A 19653-nucleotide genomic window follows, 5' to 3' on the forward strand; every position below is an offset into this window, starting at 1 on the left:
AAAAGAAATTGATACAAGAAGAAAAAACGGTATTTTTGTTGTATATTTATCTAGTTAAAAAAAGTCGGTAATTTCTTCATAAAAGTTGCAACGAATAATCTTCATACAGTATCAAGCAAAATGTCATGTCTAAAATGAGGGAGCCATAACTGATAACACCTTTTCCTTAAAAAAATGAAAAAATAATTATTTGGATAAGAAAATAAACCAGATATTTAGATATATTAGAATAAAAATATTTTTTTAATTTTTTAAAAAATCATTTAATATTCATCGGTTTATGATTAAATGAAAAATATAGAAAATTGTTGAGTTGTTTTTAAGGAAGGAAAATAATGTTTGTCCCGAGAATAAAGCCCCCCCCCCCTATAAATGATCATTAATTTACCTAAGTGGGGGCTTAAATTTGGAGACCGATCGCGAGGCCTGACTGCCATAAACAACAGATAACGAACAGCAAACAGTGGATACACCAATTAATATGTATGAAAGACAACGGCGGACACAAAATGATTGCACTGAATAATTTCAACTACCATTGAGATCGTTTTTTTCTTCAAATCTCCTTATCAAATTAGAAATGCATTTTAAAAAAAACCTTGGGATATCTTTTACAGTTTGGAATTGGAATTGGAATAAAAATTGCATTTCCCAAAGAGTTTCAGGTAAAACCCCGAGAATCTCACCTCCTAGAAATTTGAAGTGCCAGATGTTTGAAAATATGTATGAATTTTATTAAATACTTAAAATTGTATAAGGAATATAAAAAGATTCAGTATGTTTACTGTACAAACAAACAACAGAAACCAAGTGATGGATACAATTGTGGCTTATATTGTTTAATTCATTTTTACTGAGAGCAAAATTTGATTGATTGATTATTCAGTGGTTGTTTAAACGTCCAGTGGCAAAAATTTCATGCATATTCAGGACGAAAAGTCGTTTCAGAATAAAATTGAGAATGGAAATGGGGAATGTGTCAAAGAGACAACAACCCGACCATAGAACAGACAACAGCAGAAGGTCACCAACAGGTCTTCAATGCAGCGAGAAATTCCCGCACCCGGAGGCGTCCTTCAGCTGGCCCCTAAACAAATATATATACTAGTTCAGTGATAATGAACGCCATACTAAACTCCAAATTGTACACAAGAAACTAAAATTAAAAATAATACAAGACTAACAAAGGCTAGAGGCTCCTGACTTGGGACAGGCGCAAAAATACGGCGGAGTTAAACATGTTTATGAGATCTCAACCCTCCCCCTATACCTCTAGCCAATGTAGAAAAGTAAACGCATAACAATACGCACATTAAAATTCAGTTCAAGAGAAGTCCGAGTCTGATGTCAGAAGATGTAACCAAAGAAAATTAACAAAATGACAATAATACATAAATAACAACAGACTACTAGCAGTTAACTGACATGCCAGCTCCAGACTTCAATTAAACTGATTGAAAGATTATGTCTTCATCATATGAATATCAGGCACAATCCTTCCCGTTAGGGGTTTAGTTCATACCATCATAACATATATGAGAAGAACATAACCCGTGTCATGCCAACAACTGGTTTTTAAATAAATGTGTTTAGTGCCGATGCAAGGACCCTATAAGTGAATCAATATTAACGCCAAAATATGCAATCTCGTATATTATGAAGTATTTGGTATTACAAATGTTTAAATTTTCTCATAATTTGGTAAATTTCATTTTCTTTGCTATTTCTAATTAATTTGTACGAATCAGATTTTTCTGACAAATTATATATTTTGCTCTAAATTAACTCATACGATTCTGATAATATAAGGAACATTGTAACTTAAGTAAAAAAAACGAGATTATGATTGTTTAATCAGTTGTTATGTAAGTTCGCTCGTGTCAGTCAGATCACTGATTTTCGGCAATATCAAGGAAAAACAGGCACGTTCCAAATATTGTTCAACTACTCATTTAATGGTGATTCTTTTTCTTTAAAAAATGGAATTTATGTAATAAAAATCTATCTATCTCTACCATAGTATGAAAACAGAGTACAAGTAACACGTCCTTTCTAGTCCTTAGTGGCATATTATAAGTCCTTAGCAGTGTTTAGACGTACAGGCAGAAAACAGTCGAAGGCCACCAATGGGTAGAAAATCCCGCACCGAAGGCGTTTTTCAGCTGGTCCCTAAACAAAAATGAATTTTAGTTCAGTGATAATGGACATCATACTAAACTTCGAAACATACAAATATTTCCTAAATTTCGGAACGTAAACATATGATAATTAATAAGTTAAGGTTACAAATTTAGGCAGATAAAAAGAAAGGGGGGGGGGGGGAGTCAATGCATTTGAATGGGGACATATGGTTAAAACCACCCCTTTTATCCTGGGTTGAAAACCCTCTTTCTAAAAATGGCTGGAAGCGCCACTCTTTAAAACGTAGCAATTTATAAATTATTTATATTAAGTAGAATTATAAAATCGATGAGTTTTATTATTTGACAACACTCATTGGTATTGGAAATACTATACTACAAATAATTTATTTAATACATGGAGTGTTTAGTAAAACTGTCGACCAATCAACACAGAAAGCGAGATATCTAAAATTTGTATACCCTTATAGATTTTCATTATCATACATCAATTTTAAATGCAATTCCAAATAAAATGGCTTTGAGAACCGTGTATTAAGCGCTTATCGTTCATTCGTAAATGAATCATTCACCGTGCGTGTATCGTGTGTTCATCATTCATCGTGCATCGTGCGTGTATCGTGCGTTCATCATTCATCATTCATTTTTCGTTAATCCTCCGTGTAACGCTCATCGCTCATCGTGCGTGTATCGTGTATCGTGCATTCACCGTGCGTGTATCGTGCATTCGCCGTGCGTGTATCGTGCGTGCGTGTATCGTGCGTGCGTGTATCGTGCGTGTGGTCAGTTTGAATTTTAGAAGGTCTGTATATGCGTCTGGGTGCCTTAACAAAATTATTAACAAGAAAAAATTAAACCCGTTAGAATAATATGAGTTGACATGCATTTTTTATTTTTTTATTTCATACTTTGTTACATGGTATGTCGTTTACTTAATATACTGTTATTGAAAATGTATAAAAATGTTTATATGTATATGTTTTGTCTTAAAAGTCTTTCATAAATCTTTTCAAGATATTGCAAATGTTTTAACTGTTTTATGTGTTATTCTGTGAATCCTATTTGTATGTGGTGAGATTATAAAATATCGAATCTGAATCTGAATCTACTTTACCTTAATTGCCATATCATCAGATTTTTTTTTCAAAAGAGAATATTAAACTAAATAACCATTTAATTGTTACATAAAACGCATTGTATTTCTGTAAAGTTGAATTATATTGTTGATGTATTTTTGTCATGAAATGAACATCCTTTCTTTTTACTAAATGACAGGAATCTTAATATGAAATTAATTGCAACTCATTTGTGAAGATTCTTTGATGTTACACACAAGGATAAAAAAGGTAACGGGCATATAATACTTAGGAAAGCCATGATATCAATTCATAATAATTCAATTCAAATCTGTATTGCCATTACACCATACATTTATAGCATGTGACACACCATAACAAAATAAAAACAAACAATATCAACAAGATTATTAATATACATAATGAAAGTAAATATTTCAAGAGTCCCCTGTCAACAGTTCTATAGACTGTTTTAAAAAGAATCCAAGCTTATTTACCTGAATGTGTGATCTTGATTTGAGGATTATAAATGTAATTTTATCTATATCATTTAAATCTATAAAGTGTGTGATATCGGGAATGCTTGAATAATGTCACATACTAACGTACAGTTTCGAGTATTAACCTAGAAAAAGTTATATACCAAGGGAGTGTTTCTGTTTTAAGTACTTGGTTAACTTAAAAGACGAGACAGTCATTTATATTAGCGCTTTATATTACACTAAAACTTCGAAATAGAAACTCATTGAAGTCCTTGGCAATATATGTTGAAGATGTGCATTATATGCCTCAAAAAGGCATTTGCAATCTATATGGTTTTAGTTTATCGTGCATGGTCATAAAAAGTGATATAAGATATATACACTTTTTTCATCCTGACAGGAGATCACGAACCCTTACGTGACATAAGATATAATCAGAGCATCTTGTCCACAATAAGATGCTTTAATTATACTGAGTAATACAGATGAAAATACACTGTGAAGGTTGTCTGTTTCAATAAAGATTTCCATATCGATTCTATAAAAAAGTAAAGACACCCGAATCATATAGACTTATGAAATTAATAATTATTTAACGCCTTGTCAGCTATATCGCTGCAAGTTGAAACAGAATGTGAAAGTATTGAGTGCCAGTCTTTGTAAGAATCAGGCGATTTAGAAAAAAATCAAAATAAGGCCGAAAAAACCCACCGACCTAACCATCCTATTTTGAAGTTACCCTCATCCTGAGTTAGAAATGGGGGGTCTTTCGTTTCTGCTTGTCTGGTAACTCGAGAAATCTCTAGATAACTTTTGGTGAGAATGATAGCAAATTACGGAGTTAGCTCCCCTTAATTGTTAATTTCTAGTGCATTTCAACCAAATAATAACTTGAATTACCAGGAAAAGGAAACGAATGTTATATTCGTGCACCATTATACAATTTGAACATTATATAAATAACACATATCTCAGAGGTTGATAGAGCTGATTGTTACCCCGAGAAAACATTGTCAACTGAGGCGAAGCCAAGGTGTCATATTCTCAGATATGTGTTATTTAATTTATCATAATAAATGTTCTGTTATTACTGTTTAAATTTCAAATTCAAAGAAATAAACTGTGACGTCTTGTACATAGCAATCATTCGTATTTATTAAAGCGCACACTTGATCAACGTATTTATAAATGATATTTTTCTTTTTGTTAAAAATGGTAGTTTATATAACTATGCAGATGACAATACTTTGTCTTTCTGTACTCCAGATTTTGATTTATTAATTTCAACTTTGGAATCTGAGTCAAAAATACTTATTGAATGGTTCCGAGTAATATAATGCAAGCAAATCCCGAAGAGTTTCAAGTCAGTTTAGCTGTTGGCAAAAAGACCTTTGAAAAAAAAAATCTATACATATTCAAAATTCGAACCTTACATGTGAAAAAACAGTAAAATTATTAGGCATTGAAATTGACTATCAGTTAAATTTTGATGTTCATATCAGCTCAATCTGTAGGAGGGCCTCACAGCAACTAAATGTTTTAAAACGTTTGGGCTCAGTTTTGGATAGACTTAGTAAACTTATTCTTTGTAATTTCAATTTTTGCCCTTTGGCATGACATTTTTGTACTGAGAAAAATTCCAAAAAAATTAGAAAAGGTGCAGGAAAGAGCACTCAGGTTTGTATACGAGGATTTAAACAGCTCCTACGAGGATCCGGACCTCTTGCTTAAAGCTAAGGTGCCCTCCTTGCAGATCTGACGGATAAGAACAATGGCTCTAGAAACTTTCAAGATTATAAACAATATAGCTCCTGTGTGCTTACAAAATTTGGTGAGTGTCAAAAAATCTAAGTATTCTTTCAGGTATGTAGATATTCTGGGTGATCCACAGGTAAAGTCAGCCCGTTACGGTAAGAAATCTTTCAAATATGCTGCCGCAACTTTATGGAACAGCCTTCCAAACCATTTCAGGACTGAAAATAGTTTTTCACATTTTAAAAGTCTTGTTCAGTCCGGGAACGGTTTGGAATGTTGTTGTTCTGCTTGCAGATAACTCTTGAGCTGTTTATTATTTATGTTGCCTTTTGTTGCTTTGGACTAGAATTGATGTATTTCTTCACGAATTTTTATATATTTAAATTTTAATTTCTGACACATATTCCCAGAAATTGGATAATCAATTCATGTTCAAAATATTCTGTTCTTTGAAATTTCTAGATCTCAAAGCATATAGTTCTAAACTTTTTATTTGAATTTTAAAAGTAAACTGTTTATTTAAATAGTTACAATATTTTTAATTTAAATTTTAAACTTAAATGTAGGTAAAAAATGTTTTACTTCATTCTAAATTTGTTGCTAAATTTTTTTATTGCATGATATGTATGTAAGATTCAACTCTGTATTACAGGTTGTTATATATGTTTAATTAGACTGTTTTTATGTTATGTATATGTTTTAATATTCGGTCAAAAGCTCTTAGAGCTTGTGTTTGTATTTAAACTTGTACCGAATCAAAATAAATTTTTCTTATCTTATCTTATCTATCAAGCGTCTCCGTGAAGGGTATTAGAGTGGTTGCCATGGGATAGAGTAAATTGTCTCCCTATCAACCAATCAAAATCTGGCATTTTGACATGAAGTATAATAAAATTCAATGTCAAGTTGAGTGGGTTTTTGTTTGTCATGTTTTCCCCACTGTCTGATTCTTAGGCAGATTGGCACTTGAATAATATTATCAAGCATATTACAATCTCTGTTAAACAACTTAACTCTAAAGAAAAGCCACTGACGTGGTGCATTGTAAATACCGTATTTCTCCCTAAGACCAAAACGTCCGTCCGAATGATTCCGTATATATTTTCAAAGTTACATTAGAGTAAAACTAACTGGTTGACAATATATAGAGAGACGTACAATAAATTTAAAGCTTTGAATGAAATTTTTGCCCAAGTAGCACCATTCCATTATAACATGAATGTCGAAGTTTGTTGAATCCTATACATTTATATCAACATTGGTTTGCAACGTTTATTAATTTTCTACATTCGAAGATGATTAATGCAAAGTCGATTATTGATAAATAACAGTACTATAACATCGCTGCGTCTGAAATTCGACAATAATGCAGTACTGCTGGGAGAAATTATATTTATATTAGTTTTTGTTTAGGTAGTTCTATCTTTTATTAAAAAACGAACAGTAAATCAATTTAAACGTTTACCGTTGTTTGTGTAAGCGCGTTGTTAAACATTAAATATGAGGAAACCACAATTTTGCCTACATCCTTTTGGGAATCTCAATGTTTTATTGAATAAAAATACCGAGAGACACGAATGAATGTACGAATATTGACGTGTTTATAGCTAAGGAAAACAATTCTTTTAGAAATAAAAGAGTCTGCAGACCGAAGAAGAATATTCTAACGTTTACATCAATGCGTCTGCTTTAATGTAGGCTAGAGTATAAAAAAACATAACTAAGTCAAGTGTTAAATTATCGCTTAAAAACTAAATCTACTAAAAATACAAAATGCCCCTACTGCCTCTATTGAAGCTACATGATATATAGAATGTAAATGAAATAAAATCAGAAAGAGTCAATTGATTTATTTTGATATTTTGAAAATGTGTAGATGTGTAGATGTGTAGATGTGTGGATATGGGTAAAAAGGAAGAACACACCACGGGACCAATACAAAAATATCGATTTCACCACTGCAATAAGTGTGTTACGATATTTCTTCACTCGAGACAGTTAAATTTTAATATTTAAAGTGCGAGGCTTGCCGAGCTTTTTAAATAATTAAAATTTAACTTTATCGTAATACACGAGTTATCGTTGTGGAATCTGTTTCTGTTATGCTTTTTATTCTTCCTTTTCAAAGATTTGCAGGAAGTTGTTTTCTTTATATGTGACGTCATTAGGCATGGTCGCCTTTTTTCATGACGTCACAATAGGAAATTCAGAAGAAACCAAGAAAATTTGACGTCATAATTAAATTTCGACCAATAGTTTGCCGAGAACAGATATTTCACTAGTGAGGAGAAATATTTTTTTCACACTGATCAAGAAATGTGAAAATAGCGCAAAAGTTAGAGAATATAATTTTAAAGAACAAACATGCGCACAGATAACACACTGTCCAAAGAAAAAAACGAACAGAAAGCACTTTAAGCAACTTTCACAAAATACACACAGAAAACTAAGGAATGAGAAACACGAACTCAACAAAAGTCGTAGGTGAACTCTGGTGTTCCGTGATGGACCGACATCCCCTTTTCACTTGTGACTATCGTGTTTCTCCTGTTAAAATCCGATGTCTAACCAAGAGAAAAAGAATACTAAATTTTAAAAACGATCGGTAAATATAAACAAATAAAATGTGATATGATTGCCAATGAGGCAAGTTTTCAACAGAGACCAAAGGACACTGTATAGTTATATCTTGCACGTAAATATATTGAAGGCCGTACGGTTGCCTATAATTGCTTACATTCAATTTATTTGAACTTTGGTGGATAGTTGTCTCATTGGCAATCATACCTCGTCTCCTTATTTTTATATACTGAAAAATACATCATTGAATGCTTAGTCAGAAAAAAGCAGAAATTGTGCCTTGCAACAGACAACCTTTAGACTCTCAAAAGTTGTTGCAAAGATTCCATCACGTAAAGAATGAATGGCACTCTCCTAGCCGAGACATATGATTTAATATATTTTATACGTCCGACACTGCGAAGTGAGATGATGAACACTTGGGGTTATTGATTGAAAATTGTCTTATCATACTCTCGAAACGGATGAAAATAACACACTTTTATTGCATTTCTAATATACAAACCATATCAAAATTGGATAAAAATGATCAATGGTCAATTCAAGCACGCTGTATAATTCATAAGAAGAGATCCAGAGCCTTATTACTATGTCTTCAATCTATACTATTTATTTTGTAGTAATTTTTCGTACCTCAATGAACGTTGATATATGCTATGCCTATATTTTTCTTTATGAAATAACTAGTATTAAATATGCCTTTCACATGAGGTTTCTGTTTCGATTATATCAATTTCAGCTTGTGACAAAAAAACAATTATGATTTCAATATATGGCGACCTGCTTTAGGCTTATTGTTCGCTAGCTTGAGTCTGGTCCTGCTTTAGTTGATCTAAGAGTCTTTGAATAATATCGCAGATGATATCTAAAATGGTATACAAAAATCCATATATATACAATAACATTGTGTACATCATATTTTGTTTTGTTATAAATACAATAATATAAGTTCACGTGAATATCCCTTAAGGGTATGAGACCAGGTGCTCCGAAAGCTAAGAAATATATCAACACGTAGTTTCCACAAAACATTTGTCTCTGTTTATTAAATAAATATATACCATGGGAATAAGAAAGACGAACTAAAATTAAGGATGCCACGGTTTTCATCTCATTACCCCATTTCTTTTTTTTTTCAGTTGAACTTGCAATGGTTTCTCCGGAAATAAACCTAAGTGGTTCGACATATACAATGGTTTTAATCTAAACTTTTAAATGACATCTGAACAAAGTGTGGTTGAAAGTGATTGACATTGTAATCAGGATGTGATGAAATTCGAATTCAAATTCAAGATCAGAGTAATATCACATATAAAGATATTAACAACACAAAGGACTTTTAATTTTAAATACTGAATTTTTTTCATGGTTAATTATCAGACAGCCTGAAACATCATCATATCATTTGACATTCTAGCTAATAAATGAAAACTCAGTTTAAATAGCATCGTTCAAGGCAAAGAATTGTACAATGTATTTATAATAATGGCAAATACTTCATTCAGAACAAAGCACTTGTAATCATTTTGGAAGATATAAAAGAAGATGCTTGTGTGATACATTCGCGCATGTGAGTTAGTCAACTGAGCAGATTATCGCAAATCATCATCCCATGCTGGTCAAAGGTCAAATATTGGTAAAGCATATGATAGTCTGCTGTTTTGATAACAGAACATACTTGTACCGGTATGTATATAAACTCATCAAAGACACCAGGATTAAAATTTTGTACGTTAAACGCGCGTATCGTTTACAAAAGACTCACCATTGACGCTCTAATAAAAAAAAATTTAAAAATCCAAATAAAGTATGTATACGAAGTTGAAGAGCATTGAGGACTTAAAAGTTCGAAAGCTATTGCCAAATACAGCTATTATATAGGTAATCTATTCCTGGGGTGGAAAATCCTAAGTATTTCGAAAAATTCAAAGTATACTACAATGTACTAATATTTGTATCTGTTCCTGAATAGTTATAAGTCGTCTGTGACTATAGATGTACTATTAACATAATTCAGGCATCATTACACTTTCTATTAACGAAGAAGGCTGTATATGAGTTGCAGCAAATAAACTTGCAGTCAGAATATTCGAAGGGACATTCGATTAATAAGAAATCTCCCTGTCTAATAAGATGTGTGCAAGTGAAGCGTGGAGAGTCGAAAAGTGTTAACTGTCAACCGAATTTGTAACTCTTATAAAAGCTGTCTACTGTAATAGAAAGGGTAACGATGACTGAATTATATATATAGTACATCTAAAGTCATAGACGACATTAAAACACGTTACATATCTAAAAACATCCTAAGAGCTTTTACACTCTAAAATGATTAACTCCGTTAAATTCATATGCTTTATTACAAAATTTAACAAGAACGTTCTTTGATTGAAGTTGGAGAACTAGAGGCCTAGAAGGAACGATATTTGTGGAATTTTTGTGTAATAAGGTAGCTTTTATAGTAAATCTTAGAATAGAAAATGTAATTCACTTTCATATTACAAAAGAGAGGCGAACGATACCAAAGTGACATAGGTATAAAGCCATGGCAAAAAATGAAAAAACGATCAAACGACCAACAGCAGCATAATTATATACAAAACACAACAAAGAATCTTAAAATGTTCATTGACTTTAATGACCTATAAATCTACTACACAAATATAGATTGTTGATTTGATAACTGTCGATACTACAATTCTCTGATTATTGATGAACTTTCCACGGTTTACTGAAATTTTATATTAATAAATAATGAGCACACTAGAGTAATCTTTCTATTTCTAGTTTGTATGTCTTTTTAAACAGCATACCTATTACTGTAATATTGGTGATATCATGTAAAAGAGAATCTCCTAAATATTTTATTGAATTTCCAAATACAATAACAGAAACTTGAGAGTCAATTAATTAGAAGTTTGTAGACATTGTCAACAGCAATATCAATATGTTCTTTGATCGTCAGTACTCTGACGATACCCGATTAAACGTTTCATTGATTTCGGACAATTTAATTTAATTGGTGTGCTTATAAAAACAAAGAGCAGTCATGTCGTATTGATGTTGTCAGTAATATAAACATACTACATATTTGTTTTCTATATCAGTTTTTGTATAAGTTATGATAATTTCAAAACGCAGTATTTTTTCTCGGAAATTGCTTATTTTAGTAGCTGTGCATTTTATGACAAATTCAAACCACAATATTTTTTTTCAGAAAGCTGAAATATCAGATTTAAGATCATTCTATGGATTTTTAAAAACAAAAATAGTTTACAGCGGGAAACATTTTCTATTTTCCTTGGTATAGATTTAAAAAAATTACGGCTGTTGAAATCAGATGCAAGCTTTGCATTTTGAATTGATGATTGTCGTTTAAGAGACAATGAAAGCAACTTCTGTCTTAAAATAAAATGTGAAATATTTCTACACAGCAGAAAAGTTCATTTTGATCCATAAATAATTGATTATTGTTTTTTTTTTTGATAATACATGTATGCCAATTTATTTGTAAAAAAATACTTTATCAACAAACATATTGTATATGCATGTACTTGTAACCTTCAGAAAGTATGCATACATGCGTTTGAAATAGAGCTAAAAAAGATGCAGAACTAATATTTTCAGCAGAAAAAAATGCTTAACACTGTCTAACAAAACACAGAAACCTCCCAGAAGATACTCTCTAACAAAATACAATAACCTCCCAGACGATAGTCTCTAACAAAAACAATAACCTCCCTGAAGGTACTCCGGTATCTATCATTCTTTATCACTGTCTCTTTGTTATGCTAATGTAATATTTTTGTTGTGTGTATTATTCCCGTTATGAATACTATGAAGTTATCTTTAATTCAAAAACCGTCTTATGGTGTACTTATTCAACTTAATGGTTTGCTTTAAGATTGGAAATTAACATTATGTACAGGCAAACAGAAACTTCGATTCACTTTTCAATTTTGTTCATGATACAATTTTATGAGACCTTGAAGTGTTTTATTAATTATTTTACAATACAATTGTATGGCTTTCTAGTCATCACAACTGTACTTTGAGTCAATACATTATTTCTTATGACTATAAAAGGATGCAGACTGCCAGAATATTAACAGTAATATTCTATTTGTGAAACGAGAAAAGACAACATTTTTCCTTTCTGATTTATTGATTGATTGATTGACTGTTTATTGCTTAAAGTCCAGTGGCAAATATTTCATGCATGTTGAGGACGAGAACAAAGTCTCATCTCCTAGTGTTTACCTGAAAAACGTTGTTGTTATGAAGTTTAAAAAATGATTAAAATAATATTGCACAAGTATGTATTGAGCATAAATTCTATATATCAGAAAAATGTTAAATATATTGTACCAAAATTCTGAACAATGCGTGGATTATTATTTTTTCCTTTTTTTTTTCAATGTATCCACATTAATTCTATCTTAAAATCATTTTCTTTTTTCACCATTACAGAAACAACTGAAGTTTTGAGATTATCCTATCGATAGATAAATAAATGAAAAAATACAGCAAACTTCAATCTTTGATTGTTTTAAGTCGAAATTGGCATTCAAAATCGTATCGACACGAATCCCATGATTCTAATTTTCAAAGGTGATAGACCAAGGTCACAAATGAAATGTTTTCGGAGGCAGAAAACAAGAGAGTATCCGAAAAACCTCTATGTGTACCACATGATGAAAATATGTCCTAGACAAACACGTTGTTTGTAACTTTGTGACTTTTTCGTTTAGTTTAAATGCCTTTTATACGTGGCTGTAGTTGTGGTTAAATTGGAAACATTTACAATTAATGTATGAATAATTATGTATACAGTCAACAGAAAGCGGCACACAATCTCTAATTGACAAATATATTGAATGGAAAATAATGTTAATTAACAGTCATAATGATTGTTTTCGTTTAGGTAAATACGGTCATACTAACTTTTCCATTTGTCAAAATGATTTTACTCGACTCAGTCAGCCTAGTCAATGAATTTGGAAAACAATGGCATTACGCTTTTTCATTTTAGTGTATGCAGGCAAAAATACAGATCAGGTTATCTTTTCCTGTACGGAGTAAAAAATCATTAGTAGTTCGAACAATTCAATGTTTTGTTTACAGTTAAAGGAGTGAAAAAAAATACTCAAATCACTTTACTTAACATATTCTACTGTATACCCATTAATATATCCTAAAATAATTAATTACTGATGTCACAGTGCTAAGTACTAGTACAAAAAAGACATGTGCATGCTTATATAGTATATAAATAATTCACGTTTAATTGATAGATTGTGCTTAAAGCAAAAGTAATGCACGCATGTTGTTGCTTTTATAGGTAAAAAAAACTATCTTAATTTAGTTGATTGGATTTTTTCCAACTTCACACTGAATGACATTTTCCCCTGATATCATTGATCACGAAATATTTATTGGTGTTTAAAAGATCTACTATAGGTTACAAATAAGTGCATACAAGTGAGAGGTTTAACACCAGGTATAATCCACCATTTTCTACATAAGGAAATGCATATACCAAGTCAGAAATATGACAGTTGTTTTCCATTCGTTTGATGTGTTTGAGCTTTTGATTTTGCCATTTGTTAAGGGACTTTCCGTTTTGAATTTTCCTTGGAGTTCGGTATTTTTGTTATTTTACTTTTTACATGGTATTTATTTTATTTCTATCCGTGAAGCCAATGAATCTTAAGTTCGCTTCATAGCATTGGATCATACTTTATTTACAAATCTCTGTTTTAGAATTTAAGAAATATGGTTATTTAACTATTCATACCCCAAAATGAAATAACGTCATCTAATTGGTTGAATTTCTTTTCATATTATGTTTTGGTGTACGTTTTTTGAAAATACTATCCAGAATGTAAATTCTGAAAAGGCGAACTGTTTTGTCTTATTCATATTTTACGGAAAACCTTGAGAGGTTAAGAAGTGAATTTTCTAATCCTTGTGTGACATCTTAATTGCGTCTAATTATCAATAAAAGAGACTCTGTTTTTGTCTTCTTCACGTACATGGACAGTTGAATTAAGCATTTATGAGATCTTTCCAAGATAAAAAAATTAACAGTAAAAATGATTGTAGCAGAAACTTAATAATTGAAATTGATTCCGCCCGTACATTTCTATATTTATTTAGAATAGAAATGAAGAGAAATCAATAATTCAATGTATCATTTCATTTATTTTCAATATTCAAATGTACATGTATTTGCTTCATTCTTAGTTTGAAATCAAAAACCAGCTGGAATGCTTAGTTTGTATGGTTGTCGGTCGACATACATGTACTTGTAACATGGTATACAAACCCCGGTTGATAACCCTTTTCTTAATTCAGAGGCGGATTTAGGGGGGAAATTTGGTTGATTATTTTGGCACCACTGAAGCATGACTGGAGCGGGCCCCCTCTTATCGATCCGCCACTGATTTAGGTAACCATGCATGACCAATGAAAAACCGAACAAACAACAGTTACAGTTAGATTGAGCAACACGAACCCCACAAAAATCATGAAGGAAACAGATCTTTTCATTTTTAAAACGAGGCTTTACTACAACGCTGCTTCTATTTGTAATTTGAAGCAAAGAAACTTAATTTCTTTTTAAGTCATTCTTCTTTTTTCCTGAACTACTTTTCGTAAATTTTAAATGTTTTTTAAACAATATTAATTGGGGCCAGAGTGACACGCATTTAATTTAAAGCCTAGAAAACAACTCCAAGCAACACTATTTCGTACCAAGTTGTATAGCTAAATCGTGTTCCCTTCCAAAACTGGTCTTCTCGTCCTGGTATTATACATGAAGTATTCGCATTTTTTCTAAGTTATCATCACACTCTATTACCGGCTATCCTTACGGCAGACAGACTAGGATCACGATAGTCAGTATAAATCATTGTTTTTGTTTGTTATCGTGTAAATCAGAATGCTGTCTGCCGTACTTTTTACCATTTTAATACAATGGATTATACAATCGTGTACTGCAGATCGTTTTATCTGTGTAACATTTTGCATCTGTAGCATTCGTCACAACTCGGTCGATTCCGTACCTTCATCGATGGAGAGAAGCGGAGTCACCCGAGGTTAGCCGATTGGCATCTGCAGAACAGAAGCCGGTCATAGGGTGTGATCAATAACCAATCATTTAATACATCTTTATGGCAGCAGTACATCTCATCTACATGCATGCATGCTAATATTATTAACCACTCATTAATAACAGCATGTTGATGTAACATATCCCAATGTGATGAAATCTAAAACAATTTAACACGTGTCTTAGCTACAACAATTTAACATATGTCTTAGCTAATTGATCTTCTTAACATGCAACTATTATAGTTATCAAAAATGAAACTGTTTTCGTGTTGATCAACAGCTTGTAACAAATTTGTACAAATTGAGTTATATGAAACAAAAGGAATGCAGAAAGCAACACCATTTTGGAACCAGTTGTAAAGCTTTATGTTGACCCCTTCCAAAACCTTTCTTGATTCTAAAAGCTGTAAAAGATAACATGCTTTTTCTTCTTGTCCCTATATCCGAACCTATGAATTGATACATTTTATAACTCTTCTCGACTTGTATCAACAGCTAGTATTTATTTCGTACAAATTGATGAAATGAAGTAAAGGGAATGCTGAAAAAAGTGTAGAATTAAAAGGAATGGGGACAAGCTAGTCAAACATCAATTTAACAACACAACCAATTGCAAAATTCATATTTAATTTCACACTGCAAGAATTTTTTAGTACACCCTCGTTTCGAACTAGTACCTGGACATTAATTGATAAAGTTATCTATACGATGATTGATATATTTAAGAAAAAATAATAAAAAATGAGTTTCCACAAAGAATCAGTTTTCCATAACGAAAAGACGCCTGACCACTGATATATTTTAGTACATCATATATTAATGGATCCTTCACAAAACACTGGGCATGTATCTATTCTTCAAACATGGTAATGACACCTATTTTTCGCATTATTCTTTTTTTTTATATTGTCATACATATACAACTATTTTGTATGAAAAATGACATATACATTAGTATTGAGTGTGACTTAATAAACAATAGATGTTTACGTGATACAGTTTTAATGGGTTATATTCTTATCATGTACAGACATAATTAATGATTCTGATTGTATATATGTACTCATTAGTTTGTCTGTACAATAATGCCATCAAAAATCCGATGACAATCTAGCCTACCTCGGTACACGATTGATAAATTAGTGGTTTTCAACCATTAAATAAGCTTAAAAAACACTTACCTCTAGATCAACAGCCTGCCCAGGTTTTGGTTTGGAGCTAAATTTCCGTTCAGAAGAACTCTTTACTGTCACAGAGGTGGAAGCTGAATTCATGTTTTCTATTTTTATCAATGAGTTTTAATGCTATCGTATTTCTTTTCTTATGCTTAGCTAACTATCCATAAAAATCCACATGCTCTAAAATATCTGCAGTATATATTTGAAGGATTACAGAGGATTAACAAACACATTAAGTCAATTATATGTACTCATGACCCCTTTGAAATTGCTCTTTCAAAAGTCCGATATATTTATCCCAAGCAAACAAGTTAGTCCACTTAACTTAACGTATATGCTCTTTTTTATATCGCACAAACAAAGCAAAGAAGTGTCGAATGAAAATCCAATTTGAAAGCTCCAATGTAATCAACCATACAAACGCTTTGAATAGCTTTATCATTCAATACAGACACTAATGTTTTATATTCTCTGATCACTATTACACTAGCAAACCTTTTTAAACGCAGTTGTCCCAAAAGAAATATTAAACTGTTAAGATACAACACGAGCATAACAGTAAAAATCTCACATCTCTCAAAACACCATGATATCGCTGTACATCAATGCTTATACGAATAATGTACAAAGTGATGCTGTTAACACTACTATATACTAATAAACACCTACAGATATTAGTACCACACGATCCAATCCGGACTACTATTAGTAAGTAGTTATGTAATATTTATTATTAATGAATTATCCGTCCTATACAAACATCATTGGATTTGAATCTGTTGGAATAATAGATTGACAACTTGTTCATAATTGGTTCATAAATCCATTCCAGAATAGGAAACTATTTAATTTTCGCAATTATGTAGAGTTTCCACGTCAATGGATTGAAAGGTAGCCCCATTCAGTATTAATTTTTTTTTGTGTTCATGACTATGTGTTGAGCTACTGATGACACAGTTTTAGTGTTTGCTTATTTTTTTCGTGAATGGTATAATATTCCTGATTTTTTTTCTACCATTTTTAAAAGTTCACATTTTTAATAATATTGGAAATAAATGAAATCCAATAATCATTAATATTTCATGGTTATTGCATATTAAATTACAAATATCCGACTGTTATTGAATATATTTCATCAAAACAATTGAAACAGACAATCGCTGTCAGTTTTTTACTCTGAGCGATTTTTCAAAGACAGACTTCAATGATCTCAAGCAATTACTAAATGATTTTTTCACTAAATTAATTACTATGTCAACAATAAAGAGATAATTAATGTTGATTTATCACGAAAGTTTTAACGATTTAAAAACAAGCAGTATGAGGGTCTGGATCTGGTATCTGATGTGAGCTATCTTTGTCAGGTTATATACAGAATAAAGAGGTAAATACTCCGTGTTAAGGTATCTGATGTGAGCTATCGTTGTCAGGTTATATACAGAATAAAGAGGCTCCGTGTTAAGGTATCTGATGTGAGCTATCGTTGTCAGGTTATATACAGAATAAAGAGGTTAATACTCCGTGTTAAGGTATCTGATGTGAGCTATCGTTGTCAGGTTATATAAATAATAAAGAGGCTCCGTGTTAAGGTATCTGATGTGAGCTATCGTTGTCAGGTTATATACAGAATAAAGAGGCTCCGTGTTAAGGTATCTGATGTGAGCTATCGTTGTCAGGTTATATACAGAATTAAGAGGCTCCGTGTTAAGGTATCTGATGTGAGCTATCGTTGTCAGGTTATATACAGAATAAAGAGGTAAATACTCCGTGTTAAGGTATCTGATGTGAGCTATCGTTGTCAGGTTATATACAGAATAAAGAGGTAAATACTCCGTGTTAAGGTATCTGATGTGAGCTATCGTTGTCAGATTATATACAGAATAAAGAGGTAAATACTCCGTGTTAAGGTATCTGATGTGAGCTATCGTTGTCAGGTTATATAAATAATAAAGAGGCTCCGTGTTAAGGTATCTGATGTGAGCTATCGTTGTCAGGTTATATATAGAATAAAGAGGCTCCGTGTTAAGGTATCTGATGTGAGCTATCTTTGTCAGGTTATATACAGAATAAAGAGGTAAATACTCCGTGTTAAGGTATCTGATGTGAGCAATCGTTGTCAGGTTATATACAGAATAAAGAGGTTAATACTCCGTGTTAAGGTATCTGATGTGAGCTATCGTTGTCAGATTATATACAGAATAAAGAGGTAAATACTCCGTGTTAAGGTATCTGATGTGAGCTATCTTTGTCAGGTAATATACAGAATAAAGAGGTAAATACTCCGTGTTAAGGTATCTGATGTGAGGTATCTTTGTCAGGTTATATATATAATAAATAAGTAAATAGTATACTCCGTGTTAATGTATCTGATGTGGGCTATCTTTCTTTGTTTTAAATTTTCATAATACATACATGTAACATCTACAGATTATGTCCGATATTAGAATTAAAATTAAACAAAAAGTGTTTTGTTTTACCTTTTAAATCAGAGAAGAGAAACAAAGGTTTTGAGTTTTTTTTTATTTTAGAAATTTTACTGCAGATTTTGTATATTTTGACATCAAATCTTTAATATACCGATCGATTGCCTTATAAATGGAACCAACCTGTAGAAAATCGGTGCAGTAGTGCTAATTGAATTGTCATATTATGAAATTCACTTTTCTTTTAATTTAGGTTCACATTTGAATTGCTTTTATACACAAAATTTGCATTAGAGGTATGCATTAGGTATTATGAAGGGTGTTTAATATAAGTTTTAATGTCTTGCTTAGTAATTTTAATCAAAAACGTAAGGAGACGGAATTATGGTGCCGCAGATTTTTGTATAGATAAAAAAATAGTCAGTGGTGTTTTGTACCTATTTTTATTCAATCTCCGTTGAAAGGATACGCCGGAGAGTGATTGTACAAGATTGGAACATTTTTTGTCTTCCTTTTTACTTTTAATTCTAAAATTTCGATTAAAAGTAAAGATAGTAGACAAATATCAATCAAAATTTTTATTATACATTACGGTTTAAGCATTAGCTACGATTTAGATAAAACATTTAGATATGTTTTCTTTGTTTCAAGTATAAATAGAAGCGGAATTTTGAAATAATATTTCGTTATAAGCAGTCAGTTTGGCCCAAATTTGTCAAACGAAGCTCATAAACATCGCTGATGTATTATTGACTTGCAAGTCAATAGTTTAACCCCTTAGCTGGAGATAGGTTACGCATGTACAAGGCAGCTATTAAAAGGAAAAATGTCAACAGTAGATGTGAAACAAAAACATCACTCTTGTACAGGTAAAAAAAGAGGATTAACATATTTTTTAACCTATA

The 19653-nt window shown here is 31.6% G+C and overlaps 1 protein-coding gene across 2 annotated transcripts in view; it reads right to left on the reverse strand.

The window, feature by feature from the left end:
- The window catches only part of LOC127717606 (prolyl endopeptidase FAP-like), a 229779-nt gene that overhangs the window by 156677 nt on the left and 53449 nt on the right, over positions 1-19653 (reverse strand). The window contains exon 1 of one of the 2 annotated variants that reach the window (XM_052223320.1): positions 16329-16967. The exons of the other annotated variant lie outside the window; for it this stretch is intronic. Coding sequence (XP_052079280.1) covers positions 16329-16421 — 93 coding nt within the window. The 5' untranslated portion in view covers positions 16422-16967. Of the gene's footprint in view, positions 1-16328; positions 16968-19653 lie in introns of those variants that run through there. 2 annotated transcript variants of the gene reach the window in all.

This window comes from Mytilus californianus, unplaced genomic scaffold (assembly GCF_021869535.1).
Source record: "Mytilus californianus isolate M0D057914Y unplaced genomic scaffold, xbMytCali1.0.p SCAF_10, whole genome shotgun sequence".
Classification (NCBI taxonomy): Eukaryota; Metazoa; Mollusca; class Bivalvia; order Mytilida; family Mytilidae; genus Mytilus; species Mytilus californianus.